Below are 13,556 nucleotides of genomic sequence, written 5' to 3' on the forward strand. Positions count from 1 at the left end.
AGGTAACGACCCTCCGGATCTTTGATTTCGGTACATAGAGTGAAAGGTGTTGTGCGATGAAAGGCAATCAGTACCCCCCTACGTTTGGTGGTGGCAGAGGCTGTATAGACCTGAGGAAATCGGGGGCCAAAAAACTTAGGAGTAGAATTGGGAGTGAAGTGTGTTTCCTGTAGACAGACCACGTGTGCTTTGAGTGTAGCAAAGGTTCGAAAGGCCTTATTATGCTTCTGTGGAATATTGAGGCCCTGTACATTCAGGGTAAGGATATTTAACGAGCCCATGGGAAAAGTGCATAGTGATTAGAGTAGCATGTCACTACCTCCGGGGGTGGAGCGTGATGGTTACTGTGAGGGATGAGAACGCTGCGAAGCATGTTGTGCAGAGTCATGGAGTCACGTTGGAGGAGGGGAGGAGGGGTATGGTATATGAGAGGCAACAGGAAAGAAAGGGTGTAAGAGGCCATGTAAGGCCTAGAGGGTGGGTTACCAAGGACACCCTGAGTCAGGGCGGGCTAGGGAACAATAGTAGCCCAAGTGCTATTAAATAACCAATAACACAGGGGCTAGGTTGGAGTGTGCAGGTACACGGACCAAAAGGATGACAGCAACGAAATTGAAAAATGATGGCGAGGTCCCAGTAGAACAGGTGTATGAAAAAAAAAACACATTAAAGAAAATCATGGTATCCTAGGCCTAGACGGCAGTAGCTGTACTATTGAGATATCATGGGGCTGTGGCAGCACTTGCCGTCGAAGCCTAGGCTCCCAAATATAAACTAAACTAAAATGAGAATGAAGCACGGGGGGGGGGATGTGGAACAATCCCCAGGTTGTGGGGCAACCAAAATTTACCAGGCAGAGGGAGAAAGAATATCAACAGTGGTAACCACAATGACAGTCAGTTGTGGCCAAAAAAAAATGAGGGAGAAAGAAGAATAATCATGGGATATAGTTCAGTCCATGGTATCTTGTGAGGATAGACCCGGAGACGAAAATCGTCCTCGTTTGTGGAGGTTGAGTGGACTTTCAGTCGCACGCGCGGGGCGGGACTTCCGCGGTGAGCAGGATGCAGACCTCCGCTTGGCGCTCTCTGAAGGCATCGCTGGAGAATGTAGTTGCAGGATCCGCAAGGTGTCTAGGAGATCTTCTGGAGTCTTGCAGGTGTAATCTCGGGATTGGTATCGGAATCGCACTGCGAAGGGGAAGCTCCACCTATATTGAATAGCGTGTTGTTGGAGCACTTGTAGGTAAGGTTTCATAGCCCTGCGCTTGGAGATAGTTGTGGGGCATAGATCTTGGAGTAATTGGTAGGTATGTCCCTGGAACTGTAGAGATTCTATGTTACGGGCAGCTTGTAGGAGTTGCTCTTTGGTGCGGAAGAAGTGGAGCTTGGCTATAATGTCACGTGGAGGACCATCTGTGCGTCGTGGCGCTAGTGCCCTGTGGACTCTATCCAATTCTAATCTCTCGATTGGGATAGCTGGAGCAAGCTCTTGGAACAGAGCTGTAACCGTTGATTGGACATCGACGATCGTTTCCGGAAGGCCACGGATACGCAAGTTTGAGCGCCGTGCCCGGTTTTCAAAGTCCTCCAGTCTTATCAATAAAGTAGCGTTTTCGTCACGCAGGAGATCCAGGTCGTCCGCATGTGTCTGAAGCGAGGCGTCAAGACCATCTACCCTCTGTTCTAGGTCCGCGGTGCGCTGTCCTAGTTCACGGATTTCCCTAGATAGCGTGGCAGTGATGCGGTCTGAGGTTTGCTTCAAAGCTTTGTGCAGCATTTTTTCGAAGCGTGACAACAGGTCAGGAGGTGTAAGGTCAGGCGTCAGGGCTTGTGCAGGGACATCAGTTTCAGTGTCAGACTCACCCTCAGACGTGCAGGGATGGCTGGGCTGCGGATCCTGCAGGGCTGCATATGCCCCTGCTGCTTGCTTGCTTCCACGTGTAGGGGCGGTGGCCATCTTTGTGGAGGCCTTTGCCAGGGCCTCCTTTATCGTTTTGGTGGAAGGGGGGACCTGGTGCCGAGGTGCCCCCTTAACCATTGTGTAGTTTGTGGGGGGGGGGGGCTGTTATAGAGATTTCAGCCCCCCTATTCTCCCTCTCCTCTGCCTGGGCGCAGTGTAGGCAGCGGTGGGCGGGCCTATGTGCGGCTCACCGCGGGACACGAGTTCCCTGTCAGGAATCCCCGCTCTGCTGCAGGTGATCCGCCGTGAACCAGGGCGGATCAGACCCTGGATGGATTGCTGCGGGGATCGAGTCCCCCCCAGGAGATATTGCGGGCCGGGACCCGCTGCTTGAAGGGCGCTGTCACCCGACGGGGAGACGGAGCCTTATCGGGACATGTCCGTCCCGCCGGCCGCGCATGCGCACGCCTGCCACCTATTTTTCAAAGAATGAATGACCTCACTAATAGAACTCCAAACTGCTATTATTTTGAACATGCCCCTTTCAATTAGTGATTCAATTACACAGAATCAGCAGCATGCATGTTGGGTCTGTTGGATTTCTATTACTCTACTACACCTGCTAGTAAATTATTTGCCATGTAGAAATATCATTTCTACCAAAAACAGTGATTGATCAGGTTAGTGATGTCTGACTGCTATTATTTTGAACACAATTGTAGATAACAGCTGGAGTCTCATTCAGTATATGTTCTTGAACCCTTGAGGGTCTCAGGAACACTGGGTTGATATGCTTGGTTTATGGTAGTCTTTCTCAAGCTTTTTATTACTGAAGAACTGAAATAGCTTCTCAGGGAACCCCTACTAAATATTATTGTGCTTACAGCTCATGGTACATAAGCGCCATCAGCTTGTTCAATTAATGTGGTTGTAAAGGCTCAAGGTTTTTTACCTTCATGCATTTTTGCATGAAGGTAAAAAACCTTATGTGTGCAGCATCCCCCCCCAGCCCCCCCAATACACACCTAAGCCCCCTCTCGATCCAGTAATGTGCACTGGAGTCGTGTCTATAACGGGACTCCCTCTCCCGCTGCTGTCAATCTCAGCCAGTGAACCAATGAAAAGAGACATTGACACACATAGCAGCCGGTGCCCCTATAGCAAGCTGCTTGTTGTAGGAGCACCCAACAGGAAGGAGGGGTCAGGAGAATCCTTGGGAGACCCGAGAAAAGGAGGATCCAGGCTGCTCCGTGCAAAGCCATGACACAAAGCAGGTAAGTATTTGTTATTTTTAGAAAAACAGGCTTTAGTATCGATTTATGCTTTGGCAACAAAACCTGGAAGTTGTTTGGTTTCTTTGCCGAGTTGCACCACATTTTGCACTCTTCAGTTTTAGTAAATACCGTCCTTTGTGTCTGGATGGAGTATATATTACAACTACAACTTAAACCAAATAAAACTATTTTTTTTCTGGGTTTGCAGGCCATTGCCATCGCATAATCTCATTTGTAAAATAAGAATCAGGGTAATAGATATTTACTATACTTTTTTCAATTTTATGCAGTTCTCCTTTAATTCCTGCAATGTGCATAAGTACTGACATTGATATGTGAGGAAGGACAAGAAGGAATGATAGGAAGGTTATAGATGAACTGTGCACTGGAGACTATTTAGATGATGAACTTGCAGCTAGTCTTTTCTGGATGTATATTGCTGGAGTAACATTTATTTACCCACCTTAAGTTATTAACCCTGGCTGTCTTTGTGAGCTGTAAATCTCTAGGGTAGTGACCATCTCCTCTTCAAACTGTCATAGTGAAGATTCTGGATCTGAGCCAGACAGCTTTGAGAGCTCAGTACTAGAAAGCAGCAGGAGAAATGTCTTGCAGTACTAAGTGACTGTGGCGGGCGAGCTGCTCTTTTCTGCACAATTATCAGTTCACAGTGTCATATCTCATTTGTGACTGATTTGAAATGGAACACAGCATGGAGCAGAAGTGCCCCTCTCCTCTGGCAGACTGAAAACAAGGAGCACATTATTAGCACTTTTATTTTTATACCATGTGTTGATGGAGAAAGCGCAGCTGTAACAAGGTGGACAAAGCAAGCGAAAAAAACCCATAAAGAGCAGAAGCTGAGCATTGTAATCAGTGTAATTATGTTAGATGGATCAGGGCTAGAGTGGCACAAGAGCAGTACTGTAGAAATAAGTAACTTTTGTTTTATAGTTCACTAGAAAACGTGTGCCCGTTTGTTGACCATACTTACTGTGGAAGGGCATGTGACTGCAGTGGTGGAGGGCACAAAACCGTGTATTGATATTGTGGTGGCAAGTGAGCATCCATCGAGCATGCATCGTTGGAGTGGCAGCAAGCCTAGAGGCAGGTGTTAGTGCAGTGGTGAGTAAAGTAGGATAATTTGGGAACACCAGTGGACTGTATGGCTACATACAGTACAAACCTGTTATTTTGTCCTTCACGGGAAAATGTTGAAATTTAAAAAAAATAGGGCACAACAAACCCAAAGACTTTACTGCGTTTTTAGCTGAGTAACTATTCTCACTCCAATTGTTATGATAGTGACTGTCCCTTCCTGAGACCTCTATGCTTGGTCTGTATATAGCAGAGACAATCAATCACTGCAGACAATCTTTGTCAAATAGCTGAACTCACCAAACACTTGAAGTCCATGAAAGTATTGCATGCTGAACACGATACAATATGTGTAAATGTTAAAGGTGGTCAAAATGAGTATTGGCTTTCCTAGCCCCAGTGTGTGTTTTGAGAGGAGAAAGGATTACAGAAGCCCACCCAAAGGAACAGATCTCACAAGAATGGGGGAAGGAATACAGAAATTAGCATGCAATGCAAAAAAAAGTCATGTGGTGGCAACCTAATAAAAACAACCTCTTCCCTCTGCCGCCTCCCAGCCGTTTAAGAGGATTTAAATGCTGGGAAGCGGAGGCGGGCATTCTGATCATGTGACTGCTGTGATTAATTGTCACAGTAATCACATGATCCCGATCACAAGTGTGTATTGAGAGTTTTCCATTACACATTCCTTACTGTGCTGGAGCACGCTCCCTGCGCTCTCTCAGCACAGTAGATTGTTTAAATAGGGCTGCATATGTGGGGTCAGTGGGTGTTATAGCCCACCTGCCAAAAGGATGCATATATGCATACAGCCGGCGGAAGAGGTTAAAGTGGTTGTAATTTTTTTTTACATTAAAATAATACATACAGTGAGGAACAGAAGTATTTGAACACCCTGCGATTTTGCAAGTTCTCCCACTTAGAAATCATGGAGGGGTCTGAAATTCACATTGTAGGTGCATTCCCACTCTGAGAAACAGAAGTAAAAAAAAAATTCAGGAAATCACATTATATGATTTTTAAAGAATTTATTTGTCTTGCACTGCTGAACATAAGTATTTGAACACCTGAGAAAATCAGTGTTTACTATTTGGTACAGAAGCCTTTGTTTGCAATTACAGAGGTCAAACGTTTCCTGTAGTTCTTGACCAGGTTTGTACACACTGCAACAGGGATTTTGGCCCACTCTTCAACACAGATCTCCTCTAGATCTGTCAGGTTTCGGGGCTGTCGCTGAGCAACACAGAGTTTCAGCTCTCTCCAAAGATGTTCTATTGGATTTAGGCCTGGAGACTGGCTAGGCCACTCCAGAACCTTGATATGCTTCTTACGGAGCCACTCCTTGGTTATCCTGGCTGTGTGCTTAGGGTCATTGTCATGTTGGAAGACCCAGCCACGACCCATCTTCAATGCTGTGACTGAGGGAAGGAGGTTGTTGCTCAAAACCTCACAATAAATGGCCCCTATAAATGGCCCCATTCATCCTCTCCTTAATACAGTGCAGTCGTCCTGTCCCCTTCGCAGAAAAGCACCCCCAAAGCATGATGTTACCACCCCCATGCTTCACAGTAGGGATGGTGTTCTTGAGATGCAACTCATCCTTCTTTTTCCTCCAAACACGACGAGTGAAGTTTAGACCAAAAAGTTCTACTTTGGTTTCATCTAACCACATGACTTTCTCCCATGCCTCCTCTGGATCATCCAGATGGTCATTGGCAAACTTCAGACGGGCCTGGACATGTGATGACTTGAGCAGGGAAACCTTCCGTGCAATGCATGATTTGAAACCATGACGGCGTAGTGTTCTACCGACAGTGACCTTTGAAACTGTGGTCCCAGCTCTCTTCATGTCATTGACCAGCTCCTCCCTTGTATTTCTGGGCTGATTCCTCACCTTTCTTATCATCAGTGATACCCCACGAGGTGAGATCTTGCATGGAGCCCCAGTCTGAGGGAGACTGACAGTCGTCTTTAGCCTCTTCCATTTTCTAACAATTGCTCCAACAGTTGATCTATTTTCACCACGCTGCTTGGCAATTGTCCCGTAGCCCTTTCCAGACTTGTGGAGGTCCACAATTTTGTCTCTGGTGTCTTTTGACAGCTCTTTGGTCTTGCCCATGGTAGTAGTTGGCGTCTGACTGACTTTGGGGTGGACAGGTGTCTTTAAAGAGCTCAGACAGGTGCTACTAAGTTAGATTAATGAGTGGAGTAGAGGTGGACTTTTTAAAGGCACAGTAACAGGTCTTTGAGAGCCAGAATTCTTGCTGTTTCTTAGGTGTTCAAATACTTATGTTCAGCAGTGCAAGACAAATAAATTCTTTAAAAATCATACAATGCGATTTCCTGATTTTTTTTTTGAATTCTGTCTCTCAGAGTGGGAATGCACCTACAATGTGAATTTCAGACCCCTTCATGATTTCTAAGTGGGAGAACTTGCAAAATTGCAGGGTGTTCAAATACTTCTGTTCCTCACTGTATGTTATACTTACCTGCTTTGTGAACAGAGTGGTCCCCAAACTCCTCTTCTGGGGCCCCCTGCCAGAGCTCTTGGCTCCCTGTATTGCCCCTTCAGTAAGCCACCTGCTGGGGGGGGGGGCTTGTTTAGGTGTGCTTCACTCAGGCGTGAGTAGATGCCCTTTTTAATGCATGCAAATTCATAACTGATTGCGAGGGACTGTCCCTGATTGGGAAAAAATCCTTCTGTACCTCTGCCCTCCCCATTTGTCCCTCATTTTGGTCTGATCTTTATAGTTGTATGTAAAATGCACTATTTATCTCTCAAAAAGTGTTTCAGAGTGCTAAACCTTTCATCCAATTTCTAAATTGTTGCATTTGTAAATTTCAAAAGCCAGTGTAAAAGAATAGTAGTGATAAAAGAAAGCATTGTGCGTTTCACTAATCTTTTTTTTGTATAATTCTCCTACATTGGATATAAAAAGTCTACATACCCCTGTTAAAATGTCAGGTTTCTGTGATGTAAAAAAATGAGACAAAGATAATAAATCATTTCAGAACTTTTTCCACCTTTAATGTAACCTATAAACTGTACAACTCAGTTAAACAACAAACTGAAATCTTTTAGGTGGAGGGAAGTAAAAATGAAAAACTAAAATTGCTCACATCCTGGCTCAAGAGAATTTGGATCTTTTGTTTTCACAAGCACTTTTGTGGACTTTTTATTACTTTATTATTTTGAATATAAAAATGACTTTTTTGGGACTTTATTTCAAACATATATTGCATGTGGTGTATTGTATATTTAAAGGGACATTGATTATGTTTGTGAACACTGAGGATAGCGCTTTAACTGAATGGTTTCAGATACCATACACAACTGCAGCAGATTCTGAGTGCTCCAGTTTTAGTAAATAACCGCCACTGTCTTATTAAAGCAACTTTATCTTTTGTAAATGTTTACAGGAACCTCTACCAGTACATTATTTCACTTACAAAAATCCCATCTTTGCATAATCACTGAAGAAGAAAATTCTTGTCTGTCATCCAAACCTCAGTTGTTGGGCACTGCCATCTAGCGCCTTCTCTAACCTTACAGAATGTGAAGCCAGGTTGTCAATCACAGGCCACAAATCAAGGACATCCTGTGACAGTCATGTGTCACTGCTGCCTGCACACTTCAGCAACCACAGGTTCGAGGGGATGAAGCTTTAGCTGTTGACAAAAAGCCAGTGTGTATCAGTAAAAGCAATGTTTAGTTTGCTTAGGCTGCACATTTTGCTTAAATAAGCAGTGTTTGAAACAGTTGGGGAAGAATATGAATTCTAATTCTTTGGAAAAAGGAAGGTTTGTATAAAAGTATTACTAAACACACAACAGGAAAATCAGTCTGTATATGCAGTAAAGCATGCTTGTTATACTCACTGTGGAACCCAAAGGGTTAATCCTCTGCATTGTATAAAAAGGCTGTTTGATCCTGTCTTCTCTGATCCTTTCCTTTTCTTCTACTGTCGCCAATCCATCTACTGATAGAACAGAGTCTTGAGGGCAAGCTGCACATGCTCAGTTTGGTTTATATTGCTAGAGAGGGTCTTTTTCTTGGGAGAGTGCATGTGAGCAGCCCGCAACCAATCAGCACTGTTCAGACAGTAGTTACATAGTTGAAAAAAAGACACACGTCTATCTAGTTCAACCATTAAAGGAGAGGGGGGGATTATACAATCATATGTACACAATCTTATACCCACAGTTGATCCAGAGGAAGGCAAAAGAAAACCCCAATACAGCATGAACCAATTTGTACCAGCAGGGAAAAAAATTATTTCTTGGTTCCCCAAGAGGCAATCGGATATTACCTGGATCAACTTTACCTATAAATATTTCTATTCAGTTATATTATGTACATTTAGGAAATGATCCAGGCCTTTTTTAAAACAATCTACTGAGCTGGCCAGAACTAGCTCTTGAGAAAGTCTATTCTACATCTTCACCGCTCTTACTGTGAAGAAGCCTTTCCATATTTGGAGATTAAATCTCTTTTCCTCCAGATGTAAAAAGTGCCCCTTTGTCCTCTGTGATGACTTTAAAGTGAATAACTCTACTCCGAGTTCACTATATTGACCACCTATGTATTTATATATGTTGATCATATCCCCCCTTAATCTTCTCTTGTCAAGAGAGAATAAATCATACACCAGACAGTAGGTCTTAATAACGTGATTAGAAGCTTCACCATTTTATACACATTTTTATTTTATAGTGGATAGAAATATAGAATCACATTGTGACATCCTCCTCTTATTATGTGCAGGTTTGGTAATGGGATTAATAATACGCTATGCAACAAAATCCTATGAACATGAGAATGGCGCTGTGTACGACTGCGAGAGCCTGAAGAGCAAACCCACCATGCTGCTGATTAATGTCACAGACCATGTCTACCAGTATGAGTACCGAGGGGAGGTCAACAAGCGCAATGTTAACAATGACCAGGGTAATGCTATGCTGCAAAAGGTAAGTGACAAGTAGAACAAGAGACTTTATTAAAGCATGTACTTCGTAGTCTGCACCTCTACCACCTAGACAACAAAACAATGCACAGGATGAAGAGCTCATTCACACTACTGTGTAAAATGCCACTTTTGGGTGCATACATCATCTAGTTTTGTATGCCTCTAAACACAACACTATGGTAATCAATATGGGGCCATACAAACAGCTGCATCTAGAAACAAAAGTGTGTGCCCTGCTTAGTGGCGTACAGAGAAAGAAATACATTGCTGTGTCTGGGGGCTGTATGTGACCGACAGTTTTTATAAGTGTACATGTGTTATTGAGTATAAATGTGCGTAAATGCCCTGATTTACTAAAGTGTAAAATTAGGGATCTCTGAACCTAATGTAGGTGTAACATGAAATGGCCATCACACCAGATGCAGTCCAATGCATATCACATGAAAAAAAACTCCAGGAAGCTGTGGAAAAAAAGGAAAAACAAAAAGGGGAAAAAATTCACTGGAATGCATCAAAAACACAAATGCAGAAACACATCTGGAGAAATGCATCTGGAGTGAGTTTTTGTGGTGTGAACTGTAAGCAAAAACGCATCCGGAATGCATCTGGAATGCATCCGGAGTGCGTTTTTGGGATGTGAACCAGCCCTGAAACATGTTGAATGGGTAATTTGTGAAACATGTTAAATGGGATTAGTCCAGAGTTTAACAAATCCCAGCTATCAGGTCACCACGGCGACCAGAAATTGCCTTCTGGTGTCTGGGCTTTTGTCAGCCGATTCACTGTTGGTCTGAATAATGTGTCAGCCTTAAACCTGGACACATTATTTAGACAGGAGTGTGGCTTGGAGCAGGGCCTGGTGGAAGGGTCAGGGGAGCTTGTTGAGGTGGAATGAGCAGGGGACTTCCAGTGACAGTGAGGGGAGAGGAGGAGGCGGTGGCACCCGACCTGTGAAGTAGTGGCAGAGTGGATTGGGGTCCCGGGCTTTGAACTTGCCTTGCTACATGCAGCTGGTGATGGGGCCAGTGGGAAAGTGGGCAGCAGGAAGGTGAGTGGACTCCGTGATACTAGATGTCAGGACAAGACACTGACTCCTTCACCACAGCTGATGTAGCGATCAAGGAACCCTGCTGATAGGATACAGGTACATTACAGGCATTTGAAAGACGTAGACCATTATACAGGTGTAATTTTTTTTTTTGTTGGGGGGGGGCTCCTGGTGTAATATGTGGGTGATAAGGGAGTCTCCCCTCTCCCCCCTCTCACTCACCCCCCCTTCATTCCCCCTTTCTCTCACCCCCTCCTCTCTCATCCCTCCTCTCTCTCTCTCTCACCCTCCCTCTCTCTCACCCCTCACCCCCCTCTATCTTACCCCCATCTCACTCTCTCTTACCCTCCCCCCCCCCATCTCTCTCACCTTTCTCTGTCTCTCACTCCTCCTCTTTCCAGCCAGCGTTACGACAGGGTTATTGGCTGGCCGCTCTTCTGTAAGTTAAAGTTAGGGGGTTCTAATTACTTGCCTTGCCCCGGGCACTGACAACCCATGTTACACTAAAAAAAATGGCTCCTATTAGTCTTTGATGTTCTTACATTGAACAGTATAATGTTGGTGACCCCAATCCGGACGCATGTAGTGGTGTCCAGTAAAACGTGTTGTATAGCACATGGAAATGTCCATTAATTTTTTATTGGTTTTTAACCACTTGCCGCCAGCCGAATGCATATATATCCAGCCTCTTGGCAGGTGGGCTTGAATGCTGAGTAGCTACATATATTCGGTCCTATATAAACACAATACTGCACTGAGAGTGCGCTCCCAGCACAGTAACTGACGGGTAACTGAAAGCTCCTGATGCAGCCAATCACAGTGGTCACATGATCGGAATGTCTGCCTCCACCTCCCGGCATATAGAACCTCCTACACGGCCGGGAAGCGCCAATGGGAAGGGGCAAATAAAGTTTTATGCTATGTGAGGCTGTTCTCCCTCTTTTTGCCTGGGTTACTATTGAAGGGAGAGCCTGCACATTGGAGGAGAAAAACAGAGTAGAGAGAGTGGATCCAGTTAAAACACAAAATTTGTCTAACTTAGAGATAAGTGGTTAACAGCATCTGGTAAGTACTTGTCCCTGAGGATGTGCTCCTTGGTGAGCAATTCATGATGTTGGTGGAAGACACACATAATTAAATGGAAATGTAATTTTGCACCAAGCACACTATTTCCATGGATATGGTCTTAAAAGTTCAGTAATTATTATTATTATTATTATACAGTATTTATATAGCGCCAAAAGGTTTGCTCAGCGCTGTACATTATAGTGGGGGACAGTACATGAGACAGTACAGTAACAAAACAATACACGAGGGGTTCGAGGGCCCTGTTCTTTCGAGCTTACAATCTAGGAGGGAGGGGATAGTGGCACAGAAGGAAGTGGCTGCGGGGGATGGAGTGGTGGGAGGAGTGGAGGAGATCGGCAGTTAGGTGAGGGTAGGGTAGACTTCCCTGAAGAGATGTGTTTTCAGGGTGCGCCTAAAGGTGAGGAGGGTAGGTGACAGTCTGATGGATTGGGGTAGTGAGTTCCAGAGGATGGGGGAAGTCCTGGAGAAGATCTGCTGTCAGGCGTAGGAGGTGGAGACCAGGGAGCTAGAAAGTAGGAGGTCTTGTGAGGAGCGAAGATTACGGGTTGGGTGGTATTTGGGTATCAGGTCGGTGAGGTAGTTTGGGGCAGCGTTATGAATGGCTTTGTATGTCTGTGTTAGTAGTTTGAATTTGACACCTTGGGCAATCGGGAGCCAGTGGAGGGAATGACAGAGGGGGGTGGCAGAAGAGGAGCGGTTGGTAAGGTGGAAGAGTCTGGCCGCTGAGTTCAGGATTGACTGAAGCGGGGATAGTCTGTGATGAGGTAGTCCGGTGAGGAGGGAGTTGCAGTAGTCCAGGCGTCAGATAATGAGGGAGTGAACGAGTTGTTTAGTAGTGTTTGGGGTTAGGAACGTACGTATTTTGGAAATGTTATGGAGGTGGAGCCTTCATGAGCTTGCTAGCAATTGGACATGGGGTTGGAAGCACAGGTTTGAATCTAGAGTGACACCTAGGACTCGGTTTTTGAAAGGTTCAGTTTGAGGAAGTGGAGCGACATCCAGTCTGATATGTCGTTCAGCAGGTGGGTGATACGGGCGGAGACTGAGGGGATGAGTTGAGGGGTGGAGAGGTAAATTTGCGTGTCATTGTCGTAGAGGTGATAGTTGAAGCCATGGGAGTGTATCAGTTTGCCAAGGGAGGAGGTGTAGATGGAGAAGAGAAGGGGCCCGAGGACAGAGCCTTGGGGGACCCCAACAGAGAGGGGGAGAGAGGGGGAGGTGGTAGCGGTATAGGTAACGCTGAAGGAGTGTTGGGAGAGATAGGAGAAGAGCCAGGAGAGAGCGGAGTCTCTGAGGCCGAGGGAGTGTAGTTTATCGAGGAGGAGGGGGTGGTCAACTGTGCCGAAGGCCGCGGAGAGGTCAAGGAGTAAGAGGACTGAGTAGTGGCCATTAGCTTTGGCGGTTAGCAGGTCATTAGTGATTTTGAGTAGGGCGGTATCGGTGGAGTGTAGGGGACGGAAGCCAGACTGTAGTGGATCGAGGAGGTTGTTGTCACTGAGGTGGGAGCTTAGGCGATTGTAGATTAAGCGCTCAAGGAGCTTGAAAGTGAATGGCAGCAGGGAGATGGGTCTAAAGTTGTTCAGGTCAGTGGGGTCCAAGGAGGGTTTTTTGAGTATGGGGGTGATGTGCGCGTGCTTTAGGGGGGAGGGGAATGTGCCAGTAGAGAGGGAGAGATTGAAGATGTTGGTGAGGGAGCGTAGGATGGAGGGGGAGGCTGCCTGGAGGAGTTGTGTGGGGACAGGGTCAAGGGGGCAAGTGGTGAGGCAGGCTTCTGAGAAGACCTTGGTGACCTCCTCAGTGGTGTTAAGGCTGAAGGAGCAGAGTGTTGGGGGGGGTTATGGTGTGCGGGATGTTAAGGGTGGTGGGGGGCAGGGCGGTTGCGAGGTCAGAGGAGGGTAGAGTTGGAGGGGTTGTAATGGGAGGGAGGCTAGGTGGGGAGGTAGGTGGAGCATTGGCAATGTTCTTACGGATTGCGTCGATCTTATTTTGGAAGTGAATGGCAATCGCATGGGCGGTGAGTGAGGTACTGGGTGGGGGTGGAGAGAGTAGGGAGTTGAAAGTGGAGAAGAACCGACGAGGATTGGAGGAGAGGGTGTTGATGAGGGTTATGAAGTAGGTTTGTTTGGCGGCGTGGAGGGAGGAGGTGTAGGTGAGGAAGGCGGATTTGTAGAGGGAGAA

At 45.9% G+C, this 13,556-nt stretch overlaps 1 protein-coding gene across 1 annotated transcript in view; it reads left to right on the top strand.

Annotated features, from left to right (window-relative positions):
* The window catches only part of SLC9A9 (solute carrier family 9 member A9), a 931,015-nt gene that overhangs the window by 29,332 nt on the left and 888,127 nt on the right, over nt 1-13,556 (top strand). Inside the window, exon 2 of the mRNA XM_089672557.1 lies at nt 9,040-9,242. Within this exon, the coding sequence (XP_089528683.1) occupies nt 9,040-9,242 (203 nt within the window). The remainder of the gene's footprint in view (nt 1-9,039; nt 9,243-13,556) is intronic.

The sequence above is a fragment of the Staurois parvus genome, unplaced genomic scaffold (genome assembly GCF_062004578.1).
Source record: "Staurois parvus isolate SC_StPar_1 unplaced genomic scaffold, SC_StPar_1.0 ptg000131l, whole genome shotgun sequence".
Taxonomy (NCBI): domain Eukaryota; kingdom Metazoa; phylum Chordata; class Amphibia; order Anura; family Ranidae; genus Staurois; species Staurois parvus.